This window comes from Myotis nattereri (assembly GCF_964212035.1).
Source record: "Myotis nattereri genome assembly, chromosome: 3".
Taxonomy (NCBI): Eukaryota; Metazoa; Chordata; class Mammalia; order Chiroptera; family Vespertilionidae; genus Myotis; species Myotis nattereri.
This window is the reverse complement of record NC_138077.1, coordinates 80,127,248-80,144,710: the sequence shown is the minus strand read 5'-3', so window position 1 is coordinate 80,144,710 and position 17,463 is coordinate 80,127,248. Positions and strand designations below refer to the sequence as shown.

General features: G+C 38.6%; 1 protein-coding gene across 1 annotated transcript in view; it reads left to right on the top strand.

Moving 5' to 3' along the window:
• Positions 1-17,463, top strand: part of TOMM70 (translocase of outer mitochondrial membrane 70) — a gene marked incomplete at its 5' end in the record, with an annotated part of 44,658 nt that overhangs the window by 1,703 nt on the left and 25,492 nt on the right. The window contains 2 exons of the mRNA XM_081086742.1: positions 11,901-12,074; positions 15,735-15,861. Coding sequence (XP_080942868.1) covers positions 11,901-12,074; positions 15,735-15,861 — 301 coding nt within the window. The remainder of the gene's footprint in view (positions 1-11,900; positions 12,075-15,734; positions 15,862-17,463) is intronic.

The following is a 17,463-nucleotide window of genomic DNA, read 5'->3' as shown; positions in this document are numbered from 1 at the left end:
GCATAGTAAGAGGATTAAAGGTTAGATCTCCTGCATTTTTTCCAGCCCTAAATGGTGATTCTGAGTGCTGCTAATGGGTAACCCGGGGATTCTTTGAATTAGTCATCACTTGTCTGATGTCTCATTTTCATGTATCTGAAATTATCTGGCCTGTCCTAGTTCATCTTTAAATTTTAATCACAGAAGAATAGTGGATGAATGACAAATACATAAAAGTTCTCAGTTATATAATAGTCACCAAAAATATAGTTTCTGTACATGAAACTAGACTTTGACATTTCATTGCATTTTCTTTCCTTTTTTTTCCCGTTGCATTTTTCAAATAGTACCCCACCTCAGTCATTTGGTATTTGATAGAATCTAGTAAGCTCTTTCATTTTCAGCATTGTCTGGGTCAACACTGTGATGATTTTTAAATTTCATGGTGTTTTGTAGTTTCATCAGAAAAATTTTTTTATTCACCTGACTGCCATTAAAAAATGAGGCCTTTAGATTAACTTCTTTGTGTAACTTGAACTGCTTTGAAATAATTTAATATTTTTTATCCAAAATAAAACTGTCACATACTGTTGTACACCTTGTGGCATTTGTGGGCTTGTACTTATATTCTTGCTTTGAATTACTAGACGATACTTTAGTAAAGCAACTATAAGAATGTCTATTTAAATTTTGTTCATCTTCACCCCAGGATATGTTTATTGATATTTTTTAGAGGTGGTGAGGGGGGAGGGGGAGAAACATCAATGTAAGAGAGATGTCTATTTCATTTTTAATACAAATTTGTATTTTAACTATTTATGACAAATACTAGTCTTATAACCTGGAGTTATTATTAGACTACCTAAATATAACTGGCCCTAATTGTAATTTTATTTTTTGTGGTTGGAGAAATTGCTCTGTGTTTGAATAGCATTTTTAAATTGGCAACCTCAGTAGGTTTTGTAGTTAAGCATTCGTTTCAACTAATTGAAAAACTGGCAGAATCCTGATACCTTATAGCTGTTCTTTCTCCACCTGATCAATAGTAAAAATTTTTAAGAGAATGAAGGAATGGGCAAATGTTATCAGTTCAGGGGTCGCTATCAGTGAATGATAATGGAAAACCAGTGTTTTTTGTCTTTGGACTTAGTTTGCCTTTATGTAAAATGAACCAATAAAATTACTGGGCTTTTCTCTATTGGGTTTCAGATTTCATGTGCAGTGTAGACTAATTCCCGTTATTTTTTGGGGGGAGGGTAATAGCAAATACTTGTAATGGAAGAGCAGACATTTATATTTTGTTTAATTAATGGAGACTTTAGGATTTCACTAAAGAAAAGCACCTAACCACAGTTGACAGCATCTGAGATTGAGGTGCAGTCTGGCCTCATCCACAAAGGATATGTTCCAAGACCCCCAGTGGATGCCTGAAGATAGTACTCAATCCCATATTTACAGTTGTTCAATTTAATGATGGGTTTACATCAACATATACTCATAAGTTGAAAATAATATAAGTTAAAAAGTGAATTTAATGCTATGCTGTAGAATATCAGTTTACTCTTGTGATGTGTGGCTGACTGGGAATTGTGGCTCACTGCTACTGCCCAGTATCAAGAGAGTATCTTACCATATATCGCTAGCCCAGGAAAAGATCAAAATTTAAATTTGAAGTACAGTTTCCACTAAATGCATATTTTCATGCCTTTGTAAAGTTGAAAAATCATAAGTCAAACCATTGTTAAGTCGGGAATCATCCATACTATGTTTTTTCTTTTAGATACCTATAATAAAGCTTCATGTATAAATTAGGCAAACTAAGAGATAATAGTAACTAATAATAATATAGAACAATTACAATGTACTATAATGAAACTTATGTAAATGTATCTCTCTCAAATATCTCATTGTACTAATCTCACCCTTCTTGTTACCATGTGAAATGATAAAATGCCTGCATAGTGAAATGAAATGAGGTAAATGACCAAGTCTTTATGACGTAACATTAGGCTACTATTGACCTGACCGTACATCGGAAGGATTATTTGCTTTGGGTGATCCTGACTCATTGAGTGGATGTCAGGAACTACGATATTGATGCCTGGGAAAATTTTCCCATGCAGTTACTGAAAATGAAAACTTAGAGAGGGAAACCATTGATAAGGAGGGACTGCTGTACTGAAAGTATTAACTCATATTATATAACGGGCCATTATAAAACCTACCATGATGTGCCACGGATTCAGTAATTAAAAAAAAACACAAAAAACTTGAACAATTACAGATACTCAAAGTCAGAAAGTTGTTTGAAGATCTTCTTGTCCATAGGTCTTCTCAGTCTCTGGACCTGAATTATCACAAGAGACCACCACACCCACATATACACCAAGCCTGGTATCCTGACTGCACAAATGTTTTGGACATTTCTTTTTTCAAACCTGTGATAAAAAAAAAAAATGCATGTATTTAAAAGCATTTTGAGCCCTAACCGGTTTGGCTCAGTGGATAGAGCGTCAGCCTGAAGGGTCCCAGGTTCGATTCCGCTCAAGGGCATATACCTTGGTTGCGGGCACATCCCCAGTCGGGGGTGTGCGCAGGAGGCAGCCAATCATTGTGTCTTTCACATTGATCCTTCTCCTCTCTCCTCTCTTCCCTCTCCAGTGTCCCCTGTTCCCTCTCCCTCATTCCCTCTCCCCTTCCACTCTCTGAAATTCAATGGATAAAATATTCTCGGGTGAAGATTAACAACAACAACAAAAATACACTTAGAATTTGATAGAAGGGAATAAAATAAGAAGCATTTTCAAACAACCTCATACATTTTAACTGGTTACTCATTTTTCTCATGTGGATTAATGTGCCTAATTCTAGATCATCTTTCACAGTGACTATATGTGATTATCAGGTAATTTACAAATACTTGCTAAGAGTTTACAGTGACTCCTTACTGCCAAATGGATGTCAGTGAAAGCTTTCTGTAATGGTGTCGTATTATTAGTGCAGGGCTTGTTTTAGAGGTCCCTTCCTGGTCTTCTGCAGTTCTGTGTATGTGCTGAAGAAACTTTTGAGGGTTGTTTTTCGTCTTGGAGTATTTTCTTGACTGTTCTTTGTTAGACATTTTTGTTACAGAGCAGATTCTTGTTAAGTAACTTTTCACTGACTGTCAAACTGTTTTCTTACTTTATATTTCACTAAATTATACTTTAATATCCGTGGTTCTGATCTTTAAATGTTACTTGTTTTTTTCCAGAGTAGATTTGCCTCTGCAAGAGATGGGGGCAGGTCCTAAGTTTGCTTCTTGTTTGACCAGTTTCAGCACAGTGTTTGTTGAGAAGAGAGGAGATATACATATTAACTGTTTCTCATTGTTACTTTTTAGATTTATTACCTGAGTTATTTGTTTTTAAGTCTTGTGCTTTACCCAGATAGTTTTGAGTGTACTGGTATTTGTGTGTGTATGCAGTTGCTACTTACTCTTTGGACTAAATTTTTCTGGTTATTAGTTATACTAATACTAATATACTAATCACCTAATGTACATTTTCTGTACATGTGAACGGGGGTTTCTGTGTTTTGATCAGTAATAGTTCTTTTGAGAGGCTGCCAGTTTATACTCTTATTTCCTGCACTGGCCTCTTGTGTTTTTTCAGGATAAAGACTATCCTCTTGGTGGTTGTACAGTTGAGTCATATCGAAGGTGCTTTTAACTCAAATGAATTCAGTTAATATTTCCTTGGCAAAAAGAAAAAGATCTAATTGTGCTGATGATTCTCTTTTCAGTTAATGATCTTTTCGCCTTGGAGTCAACAGTGGTGAGCACCATATGATACCTAAATCTGTTTTCTTTGTTTCAGTTCAGGAGTGTGAATCTGGGTGTGATTCTAACGGTAAAGATTCATATTAATAAACCATGGATAACAATCCATGCACTGTAGAAGTCAAGTTTAGGCAATCTGGAGTCTAATTGCTTGAGTTTGAATCCTGCCTTTGGCATATTTCTCAATCTCTCTGGGTTTCATATATAAAATGAAGATAATAGCACTTACCTTGCATCTCCTGTGCGGTGCTTTCCTAAAGAAATAAAAAAATACACACCACCAAACCTCATCACCAGAGACTACCACAGACTATTGTATGGTGATTACCAGAGGGAAAGCGGTGTTGGGAAAGGTAGAAGAGGGTATAAGGAGGAGATAAAATGGTGATGGAAGGAGACTTGACTTGGGTGGTGACCATGCAATGCAATATACAGATCATGTATTATAGAATTGCACACATGAACCCTATATAATTTTTTAAACCAATGTCATCCCAATAAATTCAATTAAAATTATTAAAAAATTAAAAATTTTCAAAAATAATTTTGACAATTAATGATTTTTGCTTCATGTGTTAACTTCAGGATTCCCCATAAAATTTGCATCCAAATGTTTGTTGAATTTGTTACTCAGAAGTATAGGGTCATTGACTCAGTTATTCATTATCAAGAGATGAAACTTATTCAAATCTTGGATGGAAAAAGCTGTCTTCTAGTAGTTTAAGTAATGCTTTGATTGTTTGACATCTAAGCAGAAATGGATGCCTTTTTTTTTCTTTCCATAATTTACCTGTATTCTTACCAGTATTCACTAAGTTTAAATTTATGCTTGTTGCTCATAGAAATTGAATGCACAGTACCTAATTCTTTCAACTATTTTCTTTTAGAAAGAGATTAGTATTTTTTAAAAAGATTTTAAAATTGATTTTGAGAGGGAGAGAGAGAGAGAAACATTGATATGAGAGCTACATCAGTCCTGTAACCCAGGCATGTTCCCTGACCAGGAATCGAACTGGCAACCCTTCAGTGCACAGGACAAGGCCCAACCAATTTAGCCAGTCAGCCAGGGTGAGATTAGTATTTTTTGAACCCACCAAAGTTACATGAAGGAGGCCAGATTGGCAAGAATGGAGTAATGTGAGTTTGGAGTTACTGTGTGTAAGCAATGGTAGCGGGAAGTTACTAGGGGGTTTCTAGCAGGGATTAGAAACTGATTTGTTTTAAGAGATTCAGGGGAAAGATGCATTTTCACAGGAATTTAATATCAACTATTATGAATCACCAATTTTAACGTTTAGAACCTTAAAAAAACTACCCAAACCAAAAGTAATTTCCAGTAACAAATTGCTTTATCGTATAAAAAATCTCTTTAGTAGCTTTAAACTTTTTCTTCCAGTGCATTTACTTAATTTCTGCCTAGTTTTGGTCTCACAGTTTAAGGTCTAGTTCCTGACATACTAGTAGTTGGTGTTAACTGATAATCTGGCATTGTGCTAATAAGCAGCTTTTTGTCCTAAATTCTTTCAGTGGAGCAAAATAATGAGCTTTTCTATACCATCACTATTGCAATGTTACTCTTTCTTGTTTTTTTGTTTTCCTTTTTAATCCTCACCCTAGGATATTTTTCCATTGATTTCTAAAGAGAGAGTGGAAGGGAGGGGGAGAGATAGAGAGAAACATCAATGTGAGAAAGACAAATCAATTGGTTGCCTCCTGCAGGCACCCCAACCAGGATCCCAACCAGGACTGGTGATTGAGCCTGCAACCAAGGTACATGCCTTTGACTGGAATCAAACCCGGATGGTCTGTTCACTGAGCCAAAATGGCTAGGGCATGTTATTCTTTCTTTGTCATTTATTAACATTTGCACAGAAAGTAATGGGGTGAGAAGTGGGGTGAGCAGAAGGTGCTAGAGATGTTAACCAAGATCAAGAGCTATGCAAAAGGAGTTTGGATGCTTGCTGAATGGGCAGTGGTGGAGCCATGGAAGACAATTTGCAGTAATTTGATCCTTTTATGCTCAGTGTCATTCATAGCATTGATTTTTTCTTTCCTTCTATAGTACAACTAGAGGCCCAGTGCACGAAATTCGTACACTGTGGGGGGGGGGGGATCCCCTCAGCCCGGCCTGCACCCTCTCACAGTCCGGGAGCCCTCAGGGGATGTCTGACTGCTGCGGAGGCGAGAGAGACTTCTGTCACCGCTGCTGCACTCGCCAGCTGTAAACCGGGCTTCTGGCTGAGCCGTGCTCCCTCTGTGGGAGCACACTGACTACCAGGGGGCAGCCCTGCATTGAACATCTGCACCCCTGGTGGTCAGTGCACGTCATAGCGACTGGTCGTTCCACCGTTTGGTCGATTTACATATTAGCCTTTTATTATATAGGATAGGGAAAGGAAATTAGCAGGTTCTGATTTTGGCCTTAGGAGTTAAAGAATTTGTAATAATTTTAAAAAGGAAGCTCATAAAATTTGACTAAATGGAGGGAAATAGCTAATTGAAAGGTTCAGTTGCGCCCTAACCGGTTTGGCTCAGTGGATAGAATGTCGGTCGGCCTGTGGACTCAAGAGTCCCAGGTTCGATTCCGGTCAAGGGCATGTACCTTGGTTGCGGGCACATACCCATTAGGGAATGTGCAGAAGGCAGCTGATCAATGTTTCTCTTTCATCGATGTTTCTAACTCTCTATCCTCTCCCTTCCTCTCTATAAAAAATCAATAAAATATTTTTTTTAAAAAAAAAGAAAGATTCAGTTGCCTGATTTTAGGTTGATTTGAATTTTGCTTAATAAGTATCCATATTTTTATGCAAAGCCTTGTATGTCTATCTTATCTGTATTCTATTAATTTTCAGCCCTTGCTATGACTGCCTCTCCTTGTGTTCAATGTGTTATCATTTAGTTTTTTTTTTCTAGTGTGATATCATTTAGACTTTAACTTCTAGTAGACTGGAAAGAGTGTATTACTTGTTTATGCTAATGAAACAAGGTCATTACTCTGCCCAGAGAATGTTCTATTTATTCTGTAAATCTTTAGTAAAAATGCTGAATAAATCTTCAGTGTGTTTGTAGTCAAGCATACTTCTATGCATTCAATATACAATTTTTTTTCTTTTTTGCTCAATTCCTTCACCACCACCACCACCCAGACTCCCATTCCCCCAGCTGTCAGCCTGCTTTCTATCTATGAGTCTGTTAGTTCATTTTGCTTGTTAGTTCATTTTGTTCATTAGATTCCACATATGAGTGAAATCATATACATGTCTCTCTCTGACTAGCTTGTTTCACTTTGCATAATGTTCTCCAGGTCCATCCATGCTGTCGCAAAGAGTAGGATATCCTTTTTTTAAAGCCGAGTACAGTATTCCATGCCACATTATCCTATGTAATAATCCTATATAATAAAAGGGTAATATGCAAATTGACCCTTACAGTGGAACAACCAGAATGCCTGTTCGACCAGTCACTGTGAGGTGCACTGACCATCTCTTGGTCCCTTTCCCTGACCAGCAGGCTCTGATTACTATGGCAAATGGGGTATTGGGGGTGGGTGGCATGGGACACAAGTGGCCCCAGGCCAAGACCGTCACCCGACACACAGAGGGCAACCCATGGCGGGGTTGGGGCCAGCGGGCGGAAACGGCCGACCTCTCGGTTCCTCCCCCTAGCCGACAGGCTCCGGTCACCCGATGGTGAATGGGGAACCAGGGGTGGGTGGTGGTGGTGGGAGGCAGGGCTGACTGCAGGCAGCTGGGGAAGATGGCCCTGATCGCATGCCAGGCCTAGGGACCGTACCCACACACGAATTTCATGCACCAGGCCTCTAGTTTTCTATATAAACAGACACTAGTGTTTTAGGATATGTATTAGTCATGTTCTTAGTGACTTAGAAACATTTTAAACATTTTGCAAGAAGTTGAAAGTGTTTTTCTTTTCTTTATATTTAAAGTTAAAAGTAATTGTTTCATTATTTTGAAGTTTGATTAAGCACATAAGGTTCCTGATTGATGTGTTCTTGACAAGTTGTACGTTTTACCAATAAAACTGCTCTTCTGTGCTCCAAGGTTTCTGAATGGTATTTTATTTGATACTGACTTCTCTTTGTTAGCAGTTGCCTTCTATAACTTTTTTTACATTCCTTTTTGGCTTGTAATTGTCATATTTAATGCTCTTGCCATAAGTACCTTGCTTTTTGTTTCTTTCTTTACCCACCCATCCCCCTCCTGCTTTTTGTTGTATTGATCACCTGCCCCACTTAGGAGTTTGTTTTTAGTGGTAAGGAAGCAGTAGACTATTTCTGTTCTTGTTCAACCATAAATATTAGTTTGGGCAGGTATATGATTTTAGATTTTAAGATCAAGATAATCTTCAGAACTTTGAAGTTGTTACATCATTGTTTTGTGTGTTTTTTTATTTTGTTTACCTGATGTTGGTGACATCCTGACACCAGTTTGGTTCTACTGTTTCCTTAGATACTCCTTTCTGTGCCTCTCCTTCTAAACTTCAGATAGATAAATGTTGAAACTTCTGAATTTACATTCCATGTCATTTAACTTTTCATCCAGGATTCTCACCTCTCTGTCTACCCTCTTTTTTTAAAAAAAATATTTGTATTGATTTCAGAGAGGAAGGGAGAGGGATGGAGAGTTAGAAACATCGATGAGAGAGAAACATTGATCAGCTGCCTCCTGCACACCCCTTACTGGGGATCGAGCCCGCAACCTTGACATGTGCCCTTGACTGGAATCGAGCCTGGGACCCTACAGTCTGTAGGCTGAAGCTTTATCCACTGAGCCAAATCGGCTAGGGCTATCCTCTTTTTTTATTGCATTCTGGCAGACCTTCTTGACTTCTTAGTCTAATACACAATCTATCCATTGAGTTAATTGTTATCATCTTTTTTAATTTTCAAGATGTCTAATTTGTACCTTTAAAAGCAACTTTTTAAAAAAATATTGATAGATTCATATTCTACTGATGTTAACTTTTGTTTGCTTGGTTTATTCTATCATAAATACTAGTTTTCTCTTTGAGTTTGGTACCTCTCTTTATGGTATTAATTTTCCTTTCTGTTAGCAGTTCTTGACAGTGTGCTCTCTTGGAAGACAATCAAGGTGTACTTGACAGTTGTCTCTGGTCGTAGGAGATCTCCACTCCTGGATGACACCGCCCTAGTACAGTCAGACTTCTGCTTTTCTCAGTGGAATGGAAGGGATGTTGAGTTTGCTTTAAATGCAGTTTTCCAGAAATCACCTTAATAGTTCCCTCCCCCCAGAATCATAACTACCTAAGAGATTCCTAGTCGTCTTCTGTTATAGATGTTTTGTGCTTAGGATTTTTCTGTCATAGTTTATAGAAGACTAGAGGCCTGGTGCACAAAATTTGTGCATGGGGGAAGGGGGGAGGTCCCTTCAGCCCAGCCTGCACCCTCTCAAATCCAGGACCCCTTGGGGGATGTCCAACTGCCGGCTTAAGCTGATCCCGGGGATCGGGCCTAAACCAGCAGTCGGACATCCCTCTCACAATCCTGGACCGCTGGCTCCTAATTGCTCACCTGCCTGCCGGCCTGATCGCCCCTCACTGCCTCTGCATGCTAGCCTGGTCGCCCCTAACTACCCCCACCCCCCCACCCCGCCAGCCTGGTCACCCCATGAAGTCTGCTTGTTCAATCATTTGGTCATCCCTCACTAACTCCCTGCTGGCCTGGTTACCCCATGCAGCCTGCTTGTTCAGTCGTTTGGTCATGTCTCACTGAACCCCCTGCCGGCCTGGTGGTAGGCAGCCATCTTGTGAGGGTGTGGCGGTCAATTTGCATATTACCTCTTTATTATATAGGATGATTAAAGCTATTGACAGAAGATAACATGAAGATTTATATGAAGATATATGAAGATTTTATATTAATCTACTAATTTATTTGTGTTTTCTTTGGTTTCTTTTATCCTCACACATACTAGTTTTAAAATACAGTGGGGCCTTGACTTACGAGTGTCCCAGCTAACGAGTTTTTCAAGATACGAGCCGTCTCTCGGCCGATTTTTTGCTTTGAGTTGCGAGCTAAAATTCGGGTTACGAGCCAGCTTCAGATACCCCACCGCTAGTTGGCACAGCGAACATCACAGTGAACGCCACAACATCAGCCCAGCATCACGTGTCTCACTCGTTCACTTTATGATTTGACATACGAGTAATTTGAGTTACGAGCTCCGTCACGGAACAAATTAAACTCATAAGTCAAGGCCCCACTGTATGCATGTTCCTTGTTGACATTGGCTAGCTTAAATTAGCTGTTTTTATATTCTGATCTTAGTTTCCTGCAAATTCTTTTTTGCACACTATACTTAAAAAATATAACCATAGCTGTGGTTAGACTAAAAGAGAAGGTAAACAAAAGGTAAATGGAGGGGGGAAGTAGCAAAGAAAAATGAAGCAAGAGTAAGGGAGAAATGAACAAATAGAAAAAAGGGTTGTTATCTTCTCTTTGTGATTGAGATGTCCTGGGGCTTTCACAGTTCTGTAAGTTGTTTGAGGGAGCAGCCACTTCTGCTTTTGCTTTGTCAGTGCTCACCTGTTGGAGATATATGGATTTTTTCCCATAATCACATATTTGCTCAAGTTAGATGATGTTGACAACAAAGTTTTGAATAGAGACATGCCAACAAAGCTCTTGGACCTAATAACAAGACTCTGGACAACTAGATTTGTCTATAGCAGCGGTTCTCAACCTGTGGGTCATGACCCCTTTGGCGGTTGAACAACCCTTTCACAGGTCTCCTAAGACCATCCTGCATATCAGATATTTACATTAAAATTCATAACAGTAGCAACATTACAGTTATGAAGTAGCAACGAAAAAAATAATTTTATGGTTGGGTCACAACATGAGGAACTGTATTTAAAGGGCCAGAAGGTTGAGAACCACTGGTCTACAGAGATGTTTCCCATATGTTGATTAACATGTTCACAACTGTCCTCAATGGATATTAACTACCATCTCTTTTGTATTGTGCACATGAACTGTGTAAATTGGGTGTTCCAGGAATCAGACTCTGAGACAAAGACAGTACAAAAAATGTATTGATGAGCAAACTGTACATTTGGAATAATTGTAATAAAAATGACAGTGTTTCTAGTGTCTGTTCTATACTGTTGACAAACAGTCTAACAAAAATAGTAACATGCATAAATAAGTGGTTTTTAAAATAAGAAAGACAAATGACCAATGAATATGAATATGCAAATTAAATAATAGTGAGGATAATGCAAATTAAAACAATATTGGAATATTAGTTTATACCCAGATTTTTGAACCTTACTACAGTTGACATTTTGAATGTGGTAATTCTTTGTTGTGGGGGCTGTGTTGGCATTGTAGAATGAAAGTCTGTCCATTAGATAGAGTAGCTCCCCTGCCCTCAGTTGTTAGTCAAAATGTTTTCAGATATTGGCAAATGTGCTCTAGAAGGTAAAATAAAAGATAGCAACCATACCTTTTACTGGTAGGAATGCAGGAAAGTGGTACATTAAAGCACTTCAGCCTTTTTGGGGGAAAGTCTGAGTGGTTTTGAAATTAAAAATATGTAAACCTTTTGATTTAGCAATCCTGTTACTGAGACTAGAGGCCCGGTGCATGATCCGGGCCTGGGAGGGATGCGGGAGGTTGGCCAGCTGGGGAGGAACTGTGGTAGGGCTCCAGGGCGTGCCCAGCAAATCTAGTTCAGTCCCCATCGGCCAGACCCCAGCAGCAAGCTAACCTGCCAGTGCACCAGCCCTGGTGATCAGAGCACATCATAGCAACTGGTCGACCCGTCAACTGTCTGGCCCCTGGTGGTCAGTGCACATCATAGCGAGCAGTTAAGCGGCCTTAGCATATCATTAGCATATTACACTTTGATTGGTTGAATGGACAACTGGACACTTAGCATATTAGGCTTTTATTATATAGGATTATCCTGCTCTGCTTAAAACCCTTAAATGGTCATTCAGGTACATGACCATTCTGAACACCTTCCTGTTTTCCTTCTGTCAGCTTATCATTTAAGCACTGTGATCTGAATCTATTCCTGACTATTGATAAGTATTTAATCATTGTTTCCTCTCGTTTTAGAACTCTCTTGATAGAGCCCAAGCAGCCAAGAACAAAGGCAACAAATACTTTAAAGCAGGGAAATATGAACAAGCTATTCATTGCTATACAGAGGCGATCAGTCTGTGCCCTACCGAGAAGAATGTTGACCTTTCCACATTTTATCAAAACAGAGCCGCTGCCTTTGAACAGTTGGTAGGTATCCTAGGTGTTTTTTTCTGGGTTTTTTATTTCTCTTTATTTGTATTATGTTTCAGATAATGCCACTTAAATAAATCCAATGACTTTTTTGAAGTTGTCTTGAAATTAAAGGATTTTTGTTTTGTTTTTATATCCTTTAATTACGTAAGTTTTTTAAGAACAAATTTTAGTTTTGCTTGTTTAAAATGTAATCCAAAGTTATATATATCCGATTTTATAAAATTAGACAGTACAGAAAGCTAAAGTTTCTGGTGACACTATTCTCAACAGTTTGAGGCTGTTTCTTAAACTTTTTGTCTCAATATATGTAGTAGCAAAAGTGGGGGTTAGAGGAGGGGGAGGCCCTGGCTGGGTAGGTCAGTTGGTTAGAACATTGTCCTGATAAGCCAAGGTTGTGGGTTCGATCCCTGGTCAGGGTACATATAAGAGTCAGTTAATGAATGCATAAATAAGTGGAATAGCAAATCAATGTTTCTCTCTTTTTCTCAAATCAGTAAATAGAAAAATAAAAAAGACCAAAGATGAGTTCCTATTACACATGTTGTTTGCAACATATTTTTTCAGTTACCACTATATCTTGTATAGCTTTTCATAACATATGTAGATCTGTTTCATTTTTTTTAAAGGCTGTATGTAGTAGCTGTTGTATGATTGTATAATGGAAAACATCTCACTATTGTTGAACATTTGGATAAGTTTTTGTGCATACTTTTGGGAGATAAAATTCTAGAAATTGAAATATAAAAAGATAGCATCAATATCTATTTTCAACAATAATGTGAGCAGTGAACATGCTTGATTTTCAGTATTCTTGCTGACTGATTATCACTCTTTTTTTATTTAATATATTTTTATTGATTTCAGAGAGGGAGAGAGAGAAACATCAATGAGGAGAGAGATCATCAGTTGGCTGCCTCCTACATGTCCCCAACTGGAGATCGAACCCCCAAACCAGGCATGTGCCCTGACTGGGAATCGAACTGTGACCTCCTGGTTCATATGTCAACACTCAACCACTAAGCTACACTGGCCAGGCTGATTATCAGTCTTAATAATATTTGCCACTCCTGTAGAAGAAAAATACTGTCTCATTACTTTAATCTGCAGTTTTTGAGATGTTGCTAAAGTTGACCATCCTTTTCTATGCTTATTGGGCATTTGTATTCTCTGTGTTTATTTGTTCAACCAAATTTTATTAACTGTGTCATATATGGAAGGTTACTATGGCAGGAGCTGAGTCTATATAAAAGCAAATAATTATGCATAGAACTTTACAGCTAAACAATGAACTACTAAATGACATTTTGCTAAATGCTTTGAAAGACACATGATTCTATAATAGAAGAATGACTGGAGATGGAATTGGTGCATAGAAAAGTAGGGAAGAGAGTGTTACAAATAGTGGAAACGCTATGTGTAATTTGAGGCAGGGAAGAATTTGGTGTGATTAATGAAGTATGAAGGATCCTGGAATATAAAGAGATGAAATTGGGAGAAATAGCAGAGGCCAGATCAAGCAAAGCCTTGCAGTGGTGAAGAGTTTGGATTTGATTCTGAGTATAATGGGAAATATTTAAGGGTTTTAAGTAGAGCAGGAACATCATCTGTTGCTTTTGCCATTCTGTCAAGACTATATTGGAGGAAGGCAAGGGTGGAGGCAGGGAGACCAACTAAGGATGTTGTAGTAGCCTAGATGAGCCATGAAGGAAAGCTGAAACCCAACAGCATTGGATGTGAAGGGTGAATAGAAGCAGGAATTTTAGTAACGATGGGTTGGGAAGGCATGGACAGCTAAGTAGACAGTTGACTTGAGAAATGTCTATTTTAGGAGAGCGGTTTGGGCTAAAGCAATATACTTGGGAATCATTTAGTTTTAGATGTTATGTAATACCAGGACAATAGATGTGATCACCTAGGGCAGTGGTCAGCAAACTCATTAGTCAACAGAGCCAAATATCAACAGTACAACGATTTAAATTTCTTTTGAGAGCCAAATTTTTTAAACTTAAACTATATAGGTAGGTACATTGTTATTAATTTAATTAGGGTACTCCTAAGCTGGCCTTTGCTAAAAAGTCCTCAATCTGAGGGGTCGACCTCAGTGAAAGTACCCCCATTTCTTCTAATGCCACTTCTTCAAAATAGACTCGCCCAGGCTGAAAACCGACTTCTGCGCATGGGCCACGAAGTTTCAATCGCACTGTACCTGCGCTCCCTTACGTGGTATTTTGTGGAAGAGCCACGGTCAAGGGGCCAAAGAGCCGAGCCGCGGTTTGCCGACCACTGACCTAGGGAAAGCGATGAGGCCTTGACTATTCCAGCATATAGAGATCACGTAGAGGGAAAATTTAGTGAAGGAAATTGTGAAGGAGGAGCCAGTGAGGTAGGTGAAGTCAGTTAGAGTGGCAACTCTTTGGAGTTTGGCAGTAAAGAGGAGCTGAAGAATGGGGTAAAAGCTGCAGGGATTTATGGAATCAGTGGAGGGTTTTTAAAAGATGCTCATGGGAATGTTTCAGTAGAGGGGGCAGATTGATGGAGAGGTAGATTGGCTAATAGAGTGGAGTCCCTAAAGTGAAGAGAGTGCAGATCCATAAGTGGAGGGTTGGCCTTTGATAAAGAAGGGCGCTTCCTCAGTTCTAGCAGGCAGGAAGAAGAAGATATGGGCGCATAGATGCAGGAAGGTTTGTAGATTTGGTGGTAGAAAGTTGGCCTAAGTATGTCCTTTGCCTAGTGTTTTTAAAAATCAGTTTGCTTATCTTTTTTATTCTTTTATTATTTAAAGTATTACATGTCTCCTTTTTCCCCAGTTGACACCCCCCATCCACTCCCACCCCCGAGGGCAAGCCCCACCACCGCCCTAGTGTCTGTGTCCATTGGTTATGCTAACATACAAGCTTACAAGTCCTTTGGTTGCTCTTTAACTCCCTCCCCTGCCCCTTGTCCCTGGATCTATTTTTGTTCATCAGTTTATGTTGATCATTATATCCCACATATGAATGAGATCATGTGATATTTATCTTTCTCTGACTGGCTTATTTAACTTAGCATAATGCTTTCCAGTTCCATCCATGCTGTTGCAAATGGTAAAAGTTCCTTCTTTTTTATAGCAACGTAGTATTCCATTATGTAGATGTACCACAGTTTTCTTATCCACTCATTTGCTGATGGGCACTTTGGCTATTTCCAAATCTTAGCTATTGTATCCTTTCTAATTGGTGTTTCTGGTTTCTTGGGATATATTCCTAGAAGTGGGATCAGTGGGTCAAATGGGAGTTCCATTTTTAACTTTTTGAGGAAATACCATACTGTTTTCCACAGTGGCTGTACCAGTCTGCATGCCCACCAGCAGTGCAAGGGGGTTCCTTTTTCTCCACATCCTCGCCAGCACTTGTTGTTTGTTGATTTGTTAATGATAGCCATTCTGACAGGTGTGAGATGGTACTGCGTTGTTGTTTTGATTTGCATCTCTCGGCCTTCTGTACGTCCTTGCTTATCTTTATTAGAGATATTTATATGAGCTATAGATATTCTTTATATGTATTGAAAATACTTTTTTCTATTGTCAGACTCTTAACACTCAGCCTGTTAAGTTTGGAAAACTGATTTCTGTCAAACAGTGCTTTAGTGTGACTTAAAAATTACTTTCAATTGCAGCAAAAATGGAAAGAGGTGGCACAAGATTGTACAAAGGCTGTTGAACTTAATCCCAAATATGTGAAAGCTCTCTTTAGACGTGCAAAAGCCCACGAGAAGCTAGACAATAAGAAGGAATGTTTAGAAGGTGAGGATATTTTTGTGTTTCCATGTGAAAATTAATGGTTTTGTAATCATTGGTAAATTTATATGAAACTCTGCCTGTAAGTAGAGAAATCAGTTGTATTTAAAAGTTCAACTCCTTCCCAATTGAGACTTTGTTTTCTGGTTTAAACTGAGATAGCTGATATTTGAGTATTATCTCTGTCCATTTATGGAATTAAATGATTATTATGATTCGGATTTAATACACCATACATTTTAAACTTGGCAACTAATGAGCATCAGTGTAATTCCATGAGTAAAAAATCAGGAGTTTTAGTAAGTGGTAGTTTTTCTAAGATTCTACATGTTTTCGGTTAATATCATATATAAATCTGAAATAATTTTGAAATGACTCATTAAAAGAAAATTTTATTTTGCCCTCAGTATTTTTCAAACATCATTTTATACCCAATTAGACATTACGTAATTAGTACATAGCATGAAGTGAAACTGCCATTCTTAGTAAATACTATAAATATTCTGGTACCAAAATTTCAATTATAGTATAGACCACTGGGTTTTTTATTTGTTTGTTTGTTTATACAGTACATTTGTGTTGGTATTTTTAAGATATGTTTTATTGATTTCAGAGAGGAAGGAAGAGGGAGAGATAGAAACATCCATGATGAGAGAGTATCATGGATCAGCTGCCTCCTGCAAGTCCCCCATAAGGGATCGAGCCCACAATCCGGGCATGTGCCCTTGACCAGAATCGAGCCTGGGACCTTTTAGTTCGCAGGCCAATGCTTTATCCACTGAGCAGAACCAGCCAGGGCTAGACCACTGGGTTTTAAAGTACATTCTTCTGGGTGACGTGGAGCTAAACCAAAGTGTAATTTCTACCATCTAAAATTGTTCTCCAATGCACATTTAAATCTTACATAATTAAAAACATAAAACACTCAGAAGATTTACCCATAATTATTATTTGTTTAAAAAATAGATATTATTTTATTGATTTCAGAGAAACAAAGGAGAGAGAGAGAGAGAGAGAGAGAACCATCCAATTGGCTGCCTCCTACATGCCCTCAGTGCCTCCTACACGCCCCCTACTGTAGACTGAGCCCTCAACCCAGACATGTTCCCTAACTGGGTATCGAACCATTACCTCCTAGTTCATGGGTTGACGCTCAGCCACTGAGCCACACCAGCTGGGCTAGCCATAATTATTATTATTTTTTTTAAATTTATTTTTATTGATTTCAGAGAGGAAGGGAGAGGGAGAAAGAGAGATAGAAACATCAATGATGAGGGAGAATCATTGATGAGTTGCCTCCTGCCCGCCCCCCACTGGGAATCAAGCCTGCAACCCAGGCATATGCCCTTGACCAGAATTGAATCTGGGACTCATGCTCTATCCACTGAGCCAGATCGGCTAGGGCCATAATTATTTTTAATAGTATTATTACTTAAAAGTGCTGTTTTATTTTTAAAAACCTGCATTACCAAGTGAGAGTGGTTTACAGAACATTTCAGAAAAATTTGAAGTTTAATGGCAGTGATGGCGAACCTTTTGAGCTCGGCATGTCAGCATTTTGAAAAACCCTAACTTAACTCTGGTGCCGTGTCACATATAGAAATTTTT